General features: G+C 40.4%; 1 protein-coding gene across 1 annotated transcript in view; it reads right to left on the bottom strand.

The window, feature by feature from the left end:
• CDH13 (cadherin 13) overlaps window positions 1-13,758 on the bottom strand; it is a 669,381-nt gene that overhangs the window by 29,839 nt on the left and 625,784 nt on the right. Inside the window, exon 11 of the mRNA XM_089539817.1 lies at window positions 7,427-7,569. Coding sequence (XP_089395943.1) covers window positions 7,427-7,569 — 143 coding nt within the window. The remainder of the gene's footprint in view (window positions 1-7,426; window positions 7,570-13,758) is intronic.

Below are 13,758 nucleotides of genomic sequence, written 5' to 3'. Positions count from 1 at the left end.
AGCAAAGGGCTATTTCCAATGTTCAGTGGCTAATAAAGGTGGAAACCTTGGGAGACCTCACTCTGAAGTGAAGCACAACAGAAGATGGTGGCTTGCATGCCAGTGAGATGGTGAATCTGCTGCTAGTTTTAGTCCAGATGCAAATGGAGTTATCCAAGATGCTGAATCTACTTTTAGGCTTCAGTCCTTTTGAGAGCTCCTTTCAAGAAGGGACTAAAATCAAGAGTGGGTGGATCTCTCAATGTACATGGATGCCACCAGATGCCACTGTTTTGCATGAGAAGGTTCTGAGTTTATTCCGTAGTAACTCAGCTATTAGACCAGGGAAGAACCTGGTGGGATGTTGCTAATGGGAAACAACAAAGGAAACTAACACAGCTACAAGTAATAAGCTTTTTTTAAAAATGAGGGCATGGTCAACATCCTTATATATACCTAACCTGGCGACTGAGATTTACTGTCTTCTGTATCCCAACAATGGGAATAATATACCAACCGCTATTTTTTAAATAAGAAATACAAACTTAGTCCACCATACATCTGTTTATATTCTTCTTTTCGGATGGAAGGGAATGCATCCTCCATAATGTGCAAAGACCCTGCCTGCAATTCATGGTTTCCTGTGACAGCCTCCCTGAATGTAAGGAATTAGAGGAGCGTTTGGCTATGTCCCAAAGTCAGAAGACGGCTAACATGATCCGTTGGGACCCCGGTAGATCCAAGTGGAAGATGTCATTGGTCTGTGACTGATAATGTGACTGATCAGAGGCATCTCTGATCCCCTGCACTCTCCACCAATCACAGAATGGACATTTGGGATTTTTACGCAACAAAACCATGAATTCTGGGGACGGTGAGTAAAGGATTTCTGGGGATTGATTTGTAGAGGGGTTGCACCGATTATGCTATGCTGGCCAATACATGTTCTTAGCTACAGTGTGAGAATGTGGGTTAGGACCTTCTCAGCCATGGCATCCCTATTGTAGAATGTCTCCCCTTTCAAGACTGATTGGCCCCAGCTTTGGTTTCATTCACAGCAAAGGTCACATTTAGGCCTCATTACCACTACCTTTTAAACTGGATCACAATTCAGTTTGAACTGGTTCAAATGACCCTGGTTTCCACTTAAATCGAATCACAGAAGCGATTTGGTGAAGGGAGCCATGCATCAGACCCATTTAACCCACGTCTTTTTGACGCTGATTTCCCCCGCATCTTTTTCGATAAATCGATTCCATACAAGTGTGAAACAGATGCGGTTCAGAATCGATTTAAATTTGCCCTTCGGCCAGCTGGAGCAGGTCCATTTTGAATCAATTCATGTATGAATGTGAACCAGAAGTGGATTATTTTAGAGGGAAAAATGCGATGGGGGCAAATGTAGTGGGAACCATGCTCTGCTATTGAATCAATCCATCGATTCAGATCGCACACTGATTTATCTGTAAGTGAGAATGAGGCCTTAAAAAGAAATGTAACCAGTCGTAACAGCACTATCTGGTTGTGTATAGGTAATATAGTTTAGTTATTGTATAAGTTATTTTAAAAGGGCATTTGGACACATTTCTTAAAGGGACATTTTGAAGGAATTTTTCAGGTTTTACACAGCCAGAGTAAAACCTGTGGGTGAATCAATGGTCTTCTGATGGCGTATGTGCTGTGGGTGAATCAAGGGGCAGCCAATGGCATATGTAGGAATTTTTCAAGTTTTACATATCGAGAGACTTTTGTGGGTGAATAAAGGGTATCTGCTCAACACACAGATGCCAGCCCTGATGGCCTCTCAGCCAACCTTGAGATGCCATTAAGGTCGCCACTGAAAGATTTAGGACTGCAGCATATGCAAGCATCAAGGGTTTATGGATGCCACACTGCTCTTTCCGAGAGCTGTTGGCAAGAGCATTTCCATTTGATACTCTTTCAGTTAATTTAACCTCCCTTGCAAGTTCCGGGAATGATTCTTGTGCTCACATTAGATTACTGAAGCACTCTCCTACATACATTATGTAGCTCATTGGGAACATAATAAGCTTGAGGAAATTAGGCATTAGTATTGGTTGACTAGGAAAATGATGGTGGAGTTACTTTCATTGCATTAGTGCATATGGTTGGCTACAGAATTAGAGAGATCAACAATATTACGCTGAAGAACCAAAGCTAGTGAAGAGCATTGACTTATGTGGATGTTGAAGCATGCCATCGTAGATCTCATGCTGGTTGCATCTAAGGTTCAGTGAACCCTTTAGAAGACATCAGTTTGCTGCTGGTTTCACTGAACTGTAGGTTAAGCTGGAGTGCTATTAATATTCAATGTAGCACAAGTTGTAGCATGAACTCAAGTAGTTGGAAAGTTCACTCATCACAGTGTTTATATTACTAGCTTGCATCTAGTAAGTAAAGCTGTCAAGACATGTGGTCCTTCTAGCTCCTTTGTGATGACAAAGTACTGTCATGCCAGCGAGAGAAGCGAGTTCTAGGAGGGGAAAAGGCTTTGGGCAGGATTGTCTTTCTGACTGCATCAATTAAATGTTTGCAACTGATTAAAGCTAATGGAGCAAAAGGCTGATCTTTCGTGAAGAGCTCACTGCCAAAAAGCATATCACACCAAAACAGTTATCTGAGTTAAGTTAATTCAGAGGAGCAGAAGGGAAAATCCAACCAAATCTTTCTGATCTTCTATCTCCGTTTCACACTTTCCCCCCTCCCTTAGATTATGGTTAACTATAATAATGGATATTCTTTATTCCAAACATCTGAGCCAGATGCTCCAAAAACAAAGCTGCCTTTGAGGGTAGAACCCCAATTTAATTGACAAAAGAAAGTCTTTCCCAACCCATCCAGAGTTTAATCCAAACATTAGGATGGAATGGTTGAATGAGACCAAGAATCCAGCCAGCTTGGTTTCCCACATTCACATCACTGTCTGAGCATGAAAAAGCAACCTTTCCCCATTGCCGTCTATGTATAATCCACAAACAAGATGCTAAATCAAAGAGACAGAGCGGAAATATACACATGTTGGATGGCACAAGTTTTGCATTAGGGTCACCATAAGGCATAAATGGCTCGAAGGCACACAATAACAACAGCAACATTTATTCTACACAAAATTCAGACACAAGCGGGGTTTATGTTGGCTCAGCGAACAGCGTTTTTCTGACCAACCCATGAAATAAAGAGACCACACACAAAGGCTTGGGTTGAAACAACTGACCACTTTGTTTAAACTATCACCTGTTTAGGATGATCCTCTGAGATGTGCAAAAGGAGGGGAGCTACTTAGTGCAGAAGCAAACAGCATTTTCTGCACAGAAAACAAGAAAGTAATAGCATTTTCTGTGCAGAAAATATGAAAATGCTGGGTTTTGTGTGTGTGTAGATTTTTTTTTTTTTTTTGTGCTGACAGTGTTTGCTGGCATTTTGTTGGTTACTGTCAAGTAAAGTAGACCCATTCAATGAAATACTGAATGGTGAGTCAACATATAAATAAATCCCATTGATTCAGTGGATCTACTCAAATCAGGATTAATAGGATTTAGGCTGCTGTTTTCATCACAACCCCATCGTCAAATGTGTTTTTGTTCAGAATAAGTTCTGAGCCCCAACGATTCTTATCATTTCAGGACCCTCCTCATCAGGGTTTTCCAGCCCTTGATAAACTCTGTTTTGGATTATTCTTTCCATCTGTAATGATGAGGTATGGAGGGTGCATTCACTGATTTATCAAACCACTGTATGTCACAGGATTTGAGGGTAGTTTATAGGTAAAGCCAGTTTAGACATTTTAAAACTGCTTAAAATTTGAAATGGTAAAAATAATTAACCCAGCGTATTAAACAATTAACAAATGAACATAGGTTGAAAAGCTTTAAACGGTTTAAAACCATATGAACAACTTTCCACATTATGCAAGTATTTTAGAATAAATCGAGAACGGCCCAAAGGTTTTAACAAAACAACAACAACCAACCAACCAACCTTATACAGTCGGCCCACCTTATCCATGGATTTTTTATCCACGGATTCAAGCATCCACGGCTTGAATATATTAAAAAAAAAAGAATAAATTCCAAATAGCAAACTTTGATTTTCCATTTCCTGTTGGAAACAGCATTTTCCTTTTCCATTATATTTAAGGGGACTTGAGCATCCATGGATTTTGTTATCCATGGGGGGTCCTGGAACCAAACCCCAGCGGATAACAAGGGCCCACTGTACTTTTAACCTGGCACTGGAATGAAGCAAAACTGGTGCCAATCTAAACTCTAAATGGAAGGCATTCCATAATCAGGGTGCCAAAGCTGAGAAGATTGTCTCCCATGCCTCCAGTACTTGAGACCCTGCGTCTGGACTATGTAGTATAACTCTCCGCATGCAAAGTTCCCCATTAGTTTGTGCTATGCAACCCTTACGTTGAGTGGCAACATTGTGCAACAGAGTCAACATATCAGATGTCCAAACAAATGCATAGCCAAATGCACATTTATGTTGAATGTGCATTTATGTGCCATGTACGTGCATGCTATGCACACTGAGGCTTAAGAGCAACTCAGAGTAAGGTCATCACCCTAACAATCTGTGATTGATGACCAACGCCTAGTTGCCTCTGCTCTGGTAATTCTTAATAGTTGCTAATAATTTATTTAATGATTAATGGTTGTTTTAATAATTGATAATTTAATTGTATTTTATTATTACTGATGGGAGGGTTAGGGAGGGGCAGGGTTATAATGTTATCAAATGACATTGTATTGATATTGTATTTTATTGGTTTATTTTAATGTAAGCCGCTTTTTCAGAGGAGCGGGATATAAATACATATTATTATTATTATTATTATTATTATTATTATTTCATGTGCAATACCACTTCTGCAATTTTATGCTAAATACAGCCATTCCGCACCAGTCAAAGGTGCCTTACTGGTTCTATAGAAGAACTTATTGCTTACGTTTTTCACCCAAGATAATTCTGGCCATTGTATTCTTGCCTTTGGGGAAGGAGAAAGGAGGACCTCTTCAGCAAACCTCAGTCTGGCAAATATCATGAGAATAACAGCTCAACATCTGGAGGGCCAAAGGTACCTTACCCTTGTTGTAATTATTGCTCTGGGTACCCAAAAATTCATTCCTGCAGCATGCCAAGCATTATACACATATTCCTCTGCAAATATAAACTCGCAGTTCTAATCATATTACAATTTTGTATACACAACCGATACAAAAGATGCATTATCCAAGACTAACAAATACAGGATGAGAAATACGTTCGGTAGCTAAGTGAGAGAAATACATTTATGAATATCCAAGTAAATCACCCCAGCAAAGGGGCACTTTCTCTCCGCTGCTTTGCATTTTAAAGCCATATCCCTGTCAAACTCTCACAAACATTTCCCTGTACTGACTTGTGCAGTACAAAAAAAATCCCCCGTAAAATTACCCTCTTAAAAAGAACATTTTTACAATTCATCGCTGTAGCTAAACCAGCTGTATCTCTGAGAGGCGTAAGCATATTAGCTTTTTTAAACATGACATACAAAGCCCTTATTTATTTCTTTTTTGCCTTTCAGCTGCGCAGGAGAACTGAACCTCTCCTCTCCAAGCCTCCCGACAATCTCTATATTTTTTAATGTGCTGCAAAAGTAACTTGCAATGGGTTTTCATTACCTCCTTTTAATTTAGATTATGCACAACAGAAGGAACTTTAATCCACATAATATGTTAAAAATATTGCATTTTAACAAGGGTTTTTTAATGGTGTTTTCATTCTAATTGCCATTCCACGTTAAATGGAATAAAAATCTAGTTGTGTAGAAGATGAGTTAGTTATTGCAATGGTGGTGCCAGGGGCTTAATATCAGCTCAAATATTTTTTTATTAGTGGGGGATTAATTCCACTAAGGATGATATATCTATCATCCTAGGAACAATGACAGCAAGCCTTTCTTTATTATTAGGAATATAAAATCACAATAGGAGCAATTCCTTCTAACTGTATTCTGGCTCAAAGGTGGCCATAACGCGCAGTGTAGGACTACACTCAGTCAAAATCACAAGTAGTGAGTGGTACATACATTATAATCATGCTTAAATCATGTCCTTGTATAGTGTTTTATGGTTACACTGTGCTTTTTCTTGATTAATAAGAACTAGATGGCCTACTATAGAGAGATCTTGTAGCGCCTTTGAGACTAACTGAAAGAAAGAATTTGGCAGCATGAGCTTTGGTAGACTTCAGTCTACTTCCTCAGATGGCCTACTATAAGGGATGTCCAGCATCAACATAGAGGAGAGCAGGAGTGGGGAACTTCAGGTCTTAAGGTCCAGTCCTCCTGAGTTTCTAATCCAGACCTTTAGGGTTTCTCAGATAGCCATGCCATCAACTCAACAATACCATTAAATTAGTGGTTTCCATCTTCTGTAACAAAGGCCCTGTACAAACAGGCAGGAAGGGACGATGAGACGCCATCCCTTTCTGTCCAGGATCGGTGCCATGGCAAATGCATGGCACAGCACCCATCCGGCCTCCACAGAGCACAAAAAGGAGCTGGTTTTTCTGGCTCCTTTTTGTGCCTGCGAAGCAGTGCCATAGCCGCTGCTGGGCAGCTTGATCATGCCCCTTTGGTGCAGCGCCATTTGGGTTCTGCGCCAAAATGACATCATCATGTCACGCACTGTCTGAACGACTGTGCACCAAGATGGCACCCAGGCAGCACAGGGAGGGCTGTGAGTGTGGGGATGCTCAGCTCTCTTCCCGCCCACAAAATGGCGCTTTTTGCCCATCTGTACAGGGCCAAAGTTTTTCCTCTTATTCAGAAGGGTTGAAATGCTTCTCTTAAGGCTTAGTTACCATCAGACTATAGTTACCATTTAAACTGTATCAGAACATCAGCCCCCACTTGTCCCTATATGGAGAAAAGAGCGAGACTCTTTCTGGTAATTTTTCTACTGCTTTTTACTACAAAATTAGAAACAGCCAGAGACTGAAAGTCTGGAAGCAAATATGTATTTCAGAAATTGGTTAAATAAATAGAGCAAGGAATACAGCTTTGCTAGAGAGGCTGAGATACTAATTACGTGCCTCTACAAAGAGCGACCAAAAGAACATTTACATTTCAATTTGGCATTCCTTTATTACATGTGCATGGCATCCTCTTTGGTCCACCTGAAGCCTATGCAAAGTTCTGGTCAAGGTTTTTTGGTTGTCCTTTTGGCAGAACGTTCCCCAACCTTTGGAGTAGAGTTCATGCCCACCAAAATCTCTTCTGATTCAAGTATGCTTTGGTAAGAGATAAATACCTAACCTGCACACAAAAGCAATGATTCTCCAAGAAACCATGAACTGCCCTCAGTGGGATTCAAAACAGCTGGTCCTACCTTGTGCCAACTGAAATTTTTTTTTGCTTTCAGCAATTGCCATTACTCACCACTGTCTATTGCCAAAAAGTACGCTGTGTACACATTGTTGAAGACAAACGGTGATTCACGGTCAAGTATACCCGTAGTGCGAATGGTACCATTTGTAGGGTTGATTTCCAACCAGTCTGCTGGGTCTTTGTCAAGGGAGTATCTGTAAAAATACAAAGCAGTCAGCAATGAATTGGGTTATTAGTTGTAAACTGAATTCAACTGGAACAGGGGCTGGTATCTTTTAGGCTAGTGACAACTAGAATAAACACAACAAATCAATTGTTGAATGGTGGAGCAATACAAAGGATGCAGTGGGCCTACTCTAGTCAGCACTAACAATAGGATTTAGGCTAGTATTTCTATGGGTACTATGAGGATCCACTTAATTGCAATTCAGTGTTTCATAAAGAAACAGAAATTCACTCCAGATACCTGTTACTGTTGTCACGTGTTTTCAAGTCAACTCTAACTTATGGCAACCCTATCCTAGGTTTTTATTATTATTATTTAGAGGAGGTTTGCCTTTGCCTTCCTCTTAGGCTGAGAGAGTGTGACATGTCCAAGGCTACGCAATGGGTGAGTGGAGGTTCAAAACCTGATCTCCCATTGTCTGGGTCCAATACTCCAACCATTACATAATGCTGGATTGCAACCATGCCTATTCCTCAAATATGCGATCAACGCTATGTAATACACTTTTCCCTCCATATTCACCAGGGTTAGGGGCACAAGACCCCCGTGAATATGGAAAAACTGCGAATAACAAAAACACCACATTTTTACTTGAAAGGACCCCTTTCTAGGAATCTCTAGGTCCTCCAGTGCAACTCTGTGGTCAACGTCCGACAGACACTGACCACAGAACTGTGCCGGAGGAGCTACAAAGGCCTAGTATAGTATTCTCTCCAGGAATCTCTAGGTATTTTAGTGAAACCTTTTGTTAAAGTTGACCATACAGTTGCACTGGAGGATCTAGATATTCCTAGAAACAATATATTAATCAAATCCATGAACAACCAAATCTGCAAATATCAAAGCCGCAGATATGGAGGGATGAGTGTAATTTGCATTTACAACCAAATAAGCTGGACAGCCACCTTTTATTAACCATTAAATAAGGCAGAAGGATTAACAATCACCAAATGAGAAATCTCTATTAGTAAACAGTAAGGATGGAGTCAGTTGAGGGTCAGCTCAGTTAGCTATATACTCACCACAAAGGTGGACAATCCATCTACCTATCAACTATCTCCCTGCTCCCAAAAGGAGATCTGACACCATTCAACAACAGTAATTGACAGTTCTAGTATGTATGCAATACTTGACGCTTATTCTGACATACACTGTATTCTAGTGTAGCTATATACCTTGTTATCTCCTTCTACTGACACTGTTTTATGTAGTTCAATACGCTTTATTATCATAGCTTGCCATATGTAGTTGGAAGACCCAACAGAAGTCTGGTTAATGCAAATGAGAGACATCCATTGCCTTGGTCAATAGTAATAAGAAGGGTCATTTGGAATATGCACATTCTAAAATAGGCTGCAATATTTGCTCCATAGAGACTTCCTCTGCTAGGCAACCACCGTCAGGCTGATTGCATTCACTCCATTCCTGACACCAGACCAAAATGTCAAGATTTCTATCTTTCTATATAAAACAAAAGCAATCAAACCGCTGGCCCAATGTGTCAGATAGCATCTTCAGTATCGGTTTGTTATTCCAGCAGAACTCAGCTCCACAGCTATCTGGAATAAGCTGGTGACTTCCATCATGTCAATGGGGGCTGGAGGGGGCTTTAAAGAAATAAATTTTTTAAAAAGCCACACTGAAATGAAAAACTGTGTTACGGGTATGTCAACACATACGTAAATCTCACCGATGCCATGGGTCTACTGTATTTGGGACTGACAAGAGGATTCAGGCCATGGTTCTTTATGTATTCTTTGCCGTGCTTTTCTGATTTTAACCTACAAGGAGTGTGTATGTATATGTTTCATTTCCCACCTTTTCCTCAATAAGGAGCCCAAAGCTTACAATAAGGCTAGAGAAAGACTAAAGACAGGAAATGGTAGAATCTTCTAGTGGTCACATACAGCGCCCAACTGAGTCCATGTATCATCAATAAACTGCAACCTATAATAATGCTGCCTTCTCAAGGGACCTTGATACCTCTTCCCTAAAGACAGCCTCCCAATCTTAAACAGTTGTTTACTTACAAGAGGGTATGCAACATGAATGGGGAGATGGATACAAGACCTTGCCCCAAACCCAGATGTCCACACATCTACTCAAGAAATGTCATCGCAGGATCTAACTATATCACCTACGATATTAGAGGTGCTTTCATTCGCTCATCTTCTAATGTGATATATCCCAACAAATGCCCACCAGCACTTTTCACTGGGTAAAACAGGCCAATCTATATGTCAGAGGATAAATGAATATAAACCAGACTTTAGGAATGGGAATACACCAAAACTGGCTGGAGAACGCATTCCATCTGCGACCTCAATTCACTCCACGGATCTGAGGAAGAAGACTGAGGGCCTGAACAGACAGGCCAAAATAAAGCTGCTTCAGGTCACTTTGGAGGTATGCTGTTTAAATGACACACGCATCTTAAGAGGCCAGAAGCTGTGCCAAAGCTGCGCTCCAATCCTTAGGACTGGAGCATGGCTTTGGCGCAGCTTCCGGCCTCTTAGGATGCATGCATCATTTAAACAGCATATCTCCAAACTGACCCAAAGCAGCTTTATTTTGGCCTGTCTTTTCAGGCCCCAAGTCTACAACAACTTATGCTACCAACTTCTTTCTTTCACACTCCAAGGTCTCCAGGGTGCTACAAGATCCCTTTGTGTAGTGATATTCCAAACTAACACGTTTATGTATTTCAATAAGACTAATGATAAAACTGGATGAAAGTAAAAAACCTGATGATGAAATAGTTAAAATGCAACTAAACAATCTATCATATTAAAGCAGCTTAATTTTTTTAAAAGTGTAAATCATTTAAAACATAACAATAAAAATAAAAAGCAAATGCAGCATATAGACCACATTAAAGACTCTGCATGACCAATTAGGCATCAAATGCCTGTTTAAATAAAAAGGTTTTTTCCTAACAGCAAAGGAAGAGAAGGGAGGAAGCAAGACTAGCCTCCTGGGGAAGGGAATTTCACAACCTGGGAGCAGCCACTGAGAAGACCCTCTTCTGTGTCTTTACCAGACAAGCCTGCAATGTTAATGGGACCAAGCAACAGTCCTACCCTGGCAAAGACAAGACTCAGGCAGGCTCCTATTAGGAGGCATGGCCTTCCAGATAGTCTGGATCTATGCTACATAGGTCTTCATAAACCACACATAGGCCTGTTACAGACTGTCAAAATAAAGCTGCTTTGGGTCTCTTTGGAGGTATGCTATTTAAATGATGCATGGGTCCTAAGAATCTGGAGGTCACACCAAAGCCACACTCCATTCCTAAGCACTGGAGTGCAGCTTTGGTGCAACTTCCAGATTCTTCGGATGTATGCATCATTTAAACATCATACCTCCAAAGAGACCCGAAGCAGCTTTATTTTGGCAGTCTGTAACAGGCCATAGTGTCTGTAAATGGACAGTGAAGCTTTTTCTACATACAAGTCATATGTCCTCTGCAACTGACCAACACGGACTAGTGGTTTGAGTGTTGGACTATGACTCTGGAGAGTAGGGTTTGATTCGCAGCTCAGCCATCAAACCCATTGAGTGACCTTGGGCAAGTCACGCTCTCTCAGCCTCAGGGAAAGGCAATGGCAGGCCCCCTCCGAACAAATCTTGCTCAGAAAATTCCATGCTAGGTTTGCCTAAGTCGAAAACAACTTGAAGGCACACAGCAATAGTCAGCACACAGGTATGATGGTTGGGCAAAGATACAGTAGTTGGAAATGATTCCATTACAGCATTTTTAACTGTAACAAGAACCTAGTCTAATGCTCATTGATACCAATGAGAATCTTGGTTATTGACATTTTAGGAATGATTTGGTCCCGTCAGCAAAGGGCAAAGAACGTAACCGATGTGAACACTAATGAATAGCGAATGATGCAGTCCATCAAGTCTGTCTGTACTTTTGCTTTAAACATCAGTCAAGAGATGAGCTTTATCTTCCCTGAAAATGAGTTATTAGAATAATAACAATAGTCTTAATTAATTGATACCGTTCCTTTGTTCCTGTGTGGGTGTTTTATTTATTAAAAAAATCAGGTTGCTTTTTAAAACAATAACTCAATACATCAAACCACGAGGAAAGCGCACAGAAAATTCTCAATTAACCTAAAACAAAGGGGACTGGGAGGTTTAACACTGTCATTTAGCAATGTATGAGGAATGAAATGTTTTAACAGATGACAATGTCTTCCCTGATTCTTCAGCAGAGCTTTGTACTACAGATTTTATAAGCAGTAATTTGACTGCGAATAAAGATTGTCGTAGAAGAAAAAAGGAAATGTTTTTCTCAAATTATATCCATTGTAAGAGTATAATGCAGCTTAACTAGGATGATCGTTCTTTGTGGGACCTTTGGTACAAAAAAAAAGTTCATTAAAGATGTGTTGGTAAAAGGATATAAATAAGCATCTTTGAAGAACAAAATCACAACTCCAAACACCATAATGTATTTGGATACATAATCGGCACAATTTTTAATTGTCTGTATCTTCTAATGTATACGCAGCATTTCTTTCTGACTGCTAGGGCTGTGTTCCAGTTTACAAATGAGTATCATCCAAATGGCTTTTACTCATTCATAGGATTTGCCTAGACTGGTCTAAAGAAGTGTGGATTCCCGTAATATAATTCCTTGGGTTTTGCTAGGTTTTATTGCTTGTTACCTCCATCTCCACTCATTCCATTTTCTTTGAAGCCTATCCATAGTGATTTTTTTCAATCTGCATCAGGGCTCTTCCAAAGGCTTTGTAAAAGCTATAAAGTGGTTTGAATTGTACTGATGCACTAGAGAAAATGAATAGTTTATTACAGTCATAGACCAGCATAGCCATAGGTAACAGATTTGACCTTACCATAGTTGTGTGTCCCATGCAGAATCTTGGTGCACAGTGTTCAACAACTATATCACGGTGAGGAGCAAAATGATGTGAAATGTATGAAGATGTACTTCCTTCCCATATCACAATCCTCTCCATATTGAGCATATCTGTGTTTGAATATGTCACTGCAGAAGATCATTTGATTCATTTTTTGCTAAGAACATACAAAAATCTGCCTTTTTGTTCTTAAATCTAACGGAAATAACTTCAGGTTTGTTTATTTTATTTAAGGTGTCCTGATATTTGTGTGAGTGGAGGCTTAGGGCTTCAATGTTAGTGGGCTGGGGAATCCACTTTGGGTTTTAGTCTGAATTCTAAAGGTATTGTCTTATGCGATGAACCCACCTCTGAAATAGATGCAGTATCTTGGACAGCCGTATAAAATGTGACTTTCACCTTCAAAGTACTAACATATAAAAGCATGGGGAGGATACAGGGAAGTGTTGTAGTCTTCCGCTGGGAAAAAAAATACCCTCAGGGCACCAGAGTTCTGCCCAATCTTGGAAGCTAAACAGGGTCAGCCCTGGTTAGTACTTGGATGGGAGACTGCCAAGGAATAGCAGATGCTGGAGGCTCTATTCCAGAAGAAGGAAGGGGCAAAACCACCTCTAAGTAAAGCTTGTGAAATTCATGCGGTGATCATAAGGTGACAGGTGATGTGACACACACACATACACTTTGTACTATAGTCTCTGTACCCAGGTACAAGATGTGTAATGAGATACAACCTCATGCAGCCTCCATTCCTTGTCCATAAAATGGCAGAAGCGGTTTTCCGCCACAGGGGATTCTTGCAAATATGAGCAGGATGACATTTCCAAAGCCCCGTCAATGGCAAACGTGTTATATTAATGCTGCATAATAATTTTGGTATCCCAGGAAAGAAGAAAAGAGGTGGCAGTGAGGAGAGAAAGCTTGTGCATATTCCCCTTCTTTGCCATTGACGCAAAGATAATTCTTGTATTCTAATATACTTGCTGACACTATCAACATCCGCTTTTGTGCTACCTGTCAGAGCTATCCTGTTTAATTTTCATTCTGTGATTGAACCACGGCACTGACAATCTCTTGGTGTGTCTTATTACATTCCAAGACACCTCTGAGCAACAGAAAAGAAGGCAAGTGCTTATTTAATTCTGATGATACTTTAATCTCTCCCCCTTGATCATAATGCAGTGCTGGCTTCCATGATAATAAGGCTGCAAATCCACACTGGGGTTAAGTCCGAAGTGTAAAGGACTATCCAATGTGCTCAAGCT

Source organism: Sceloporus occidentalis, unplaced genomic scaffold, assembly GCF_023333645.1.
Source record: "Sceloporus occidentalis isolate IW3139 unplaced genomic scaffold, rSceOcc1.0.p SCAF_10, whole genome shotgun sequence".
NCBI classification, from domain to species: Eukaryota; Metazoa; Chordata; class Lepidosauria; order Squamata; family Phrynosomatidae; genus Sceloporus; species Sceloporus occidentalis.
The sequence above is the reverse complement of the archived record's forward strand: the minus strand, read 5'-3'. Positions and strand labels throughout refer to the sequence as shown.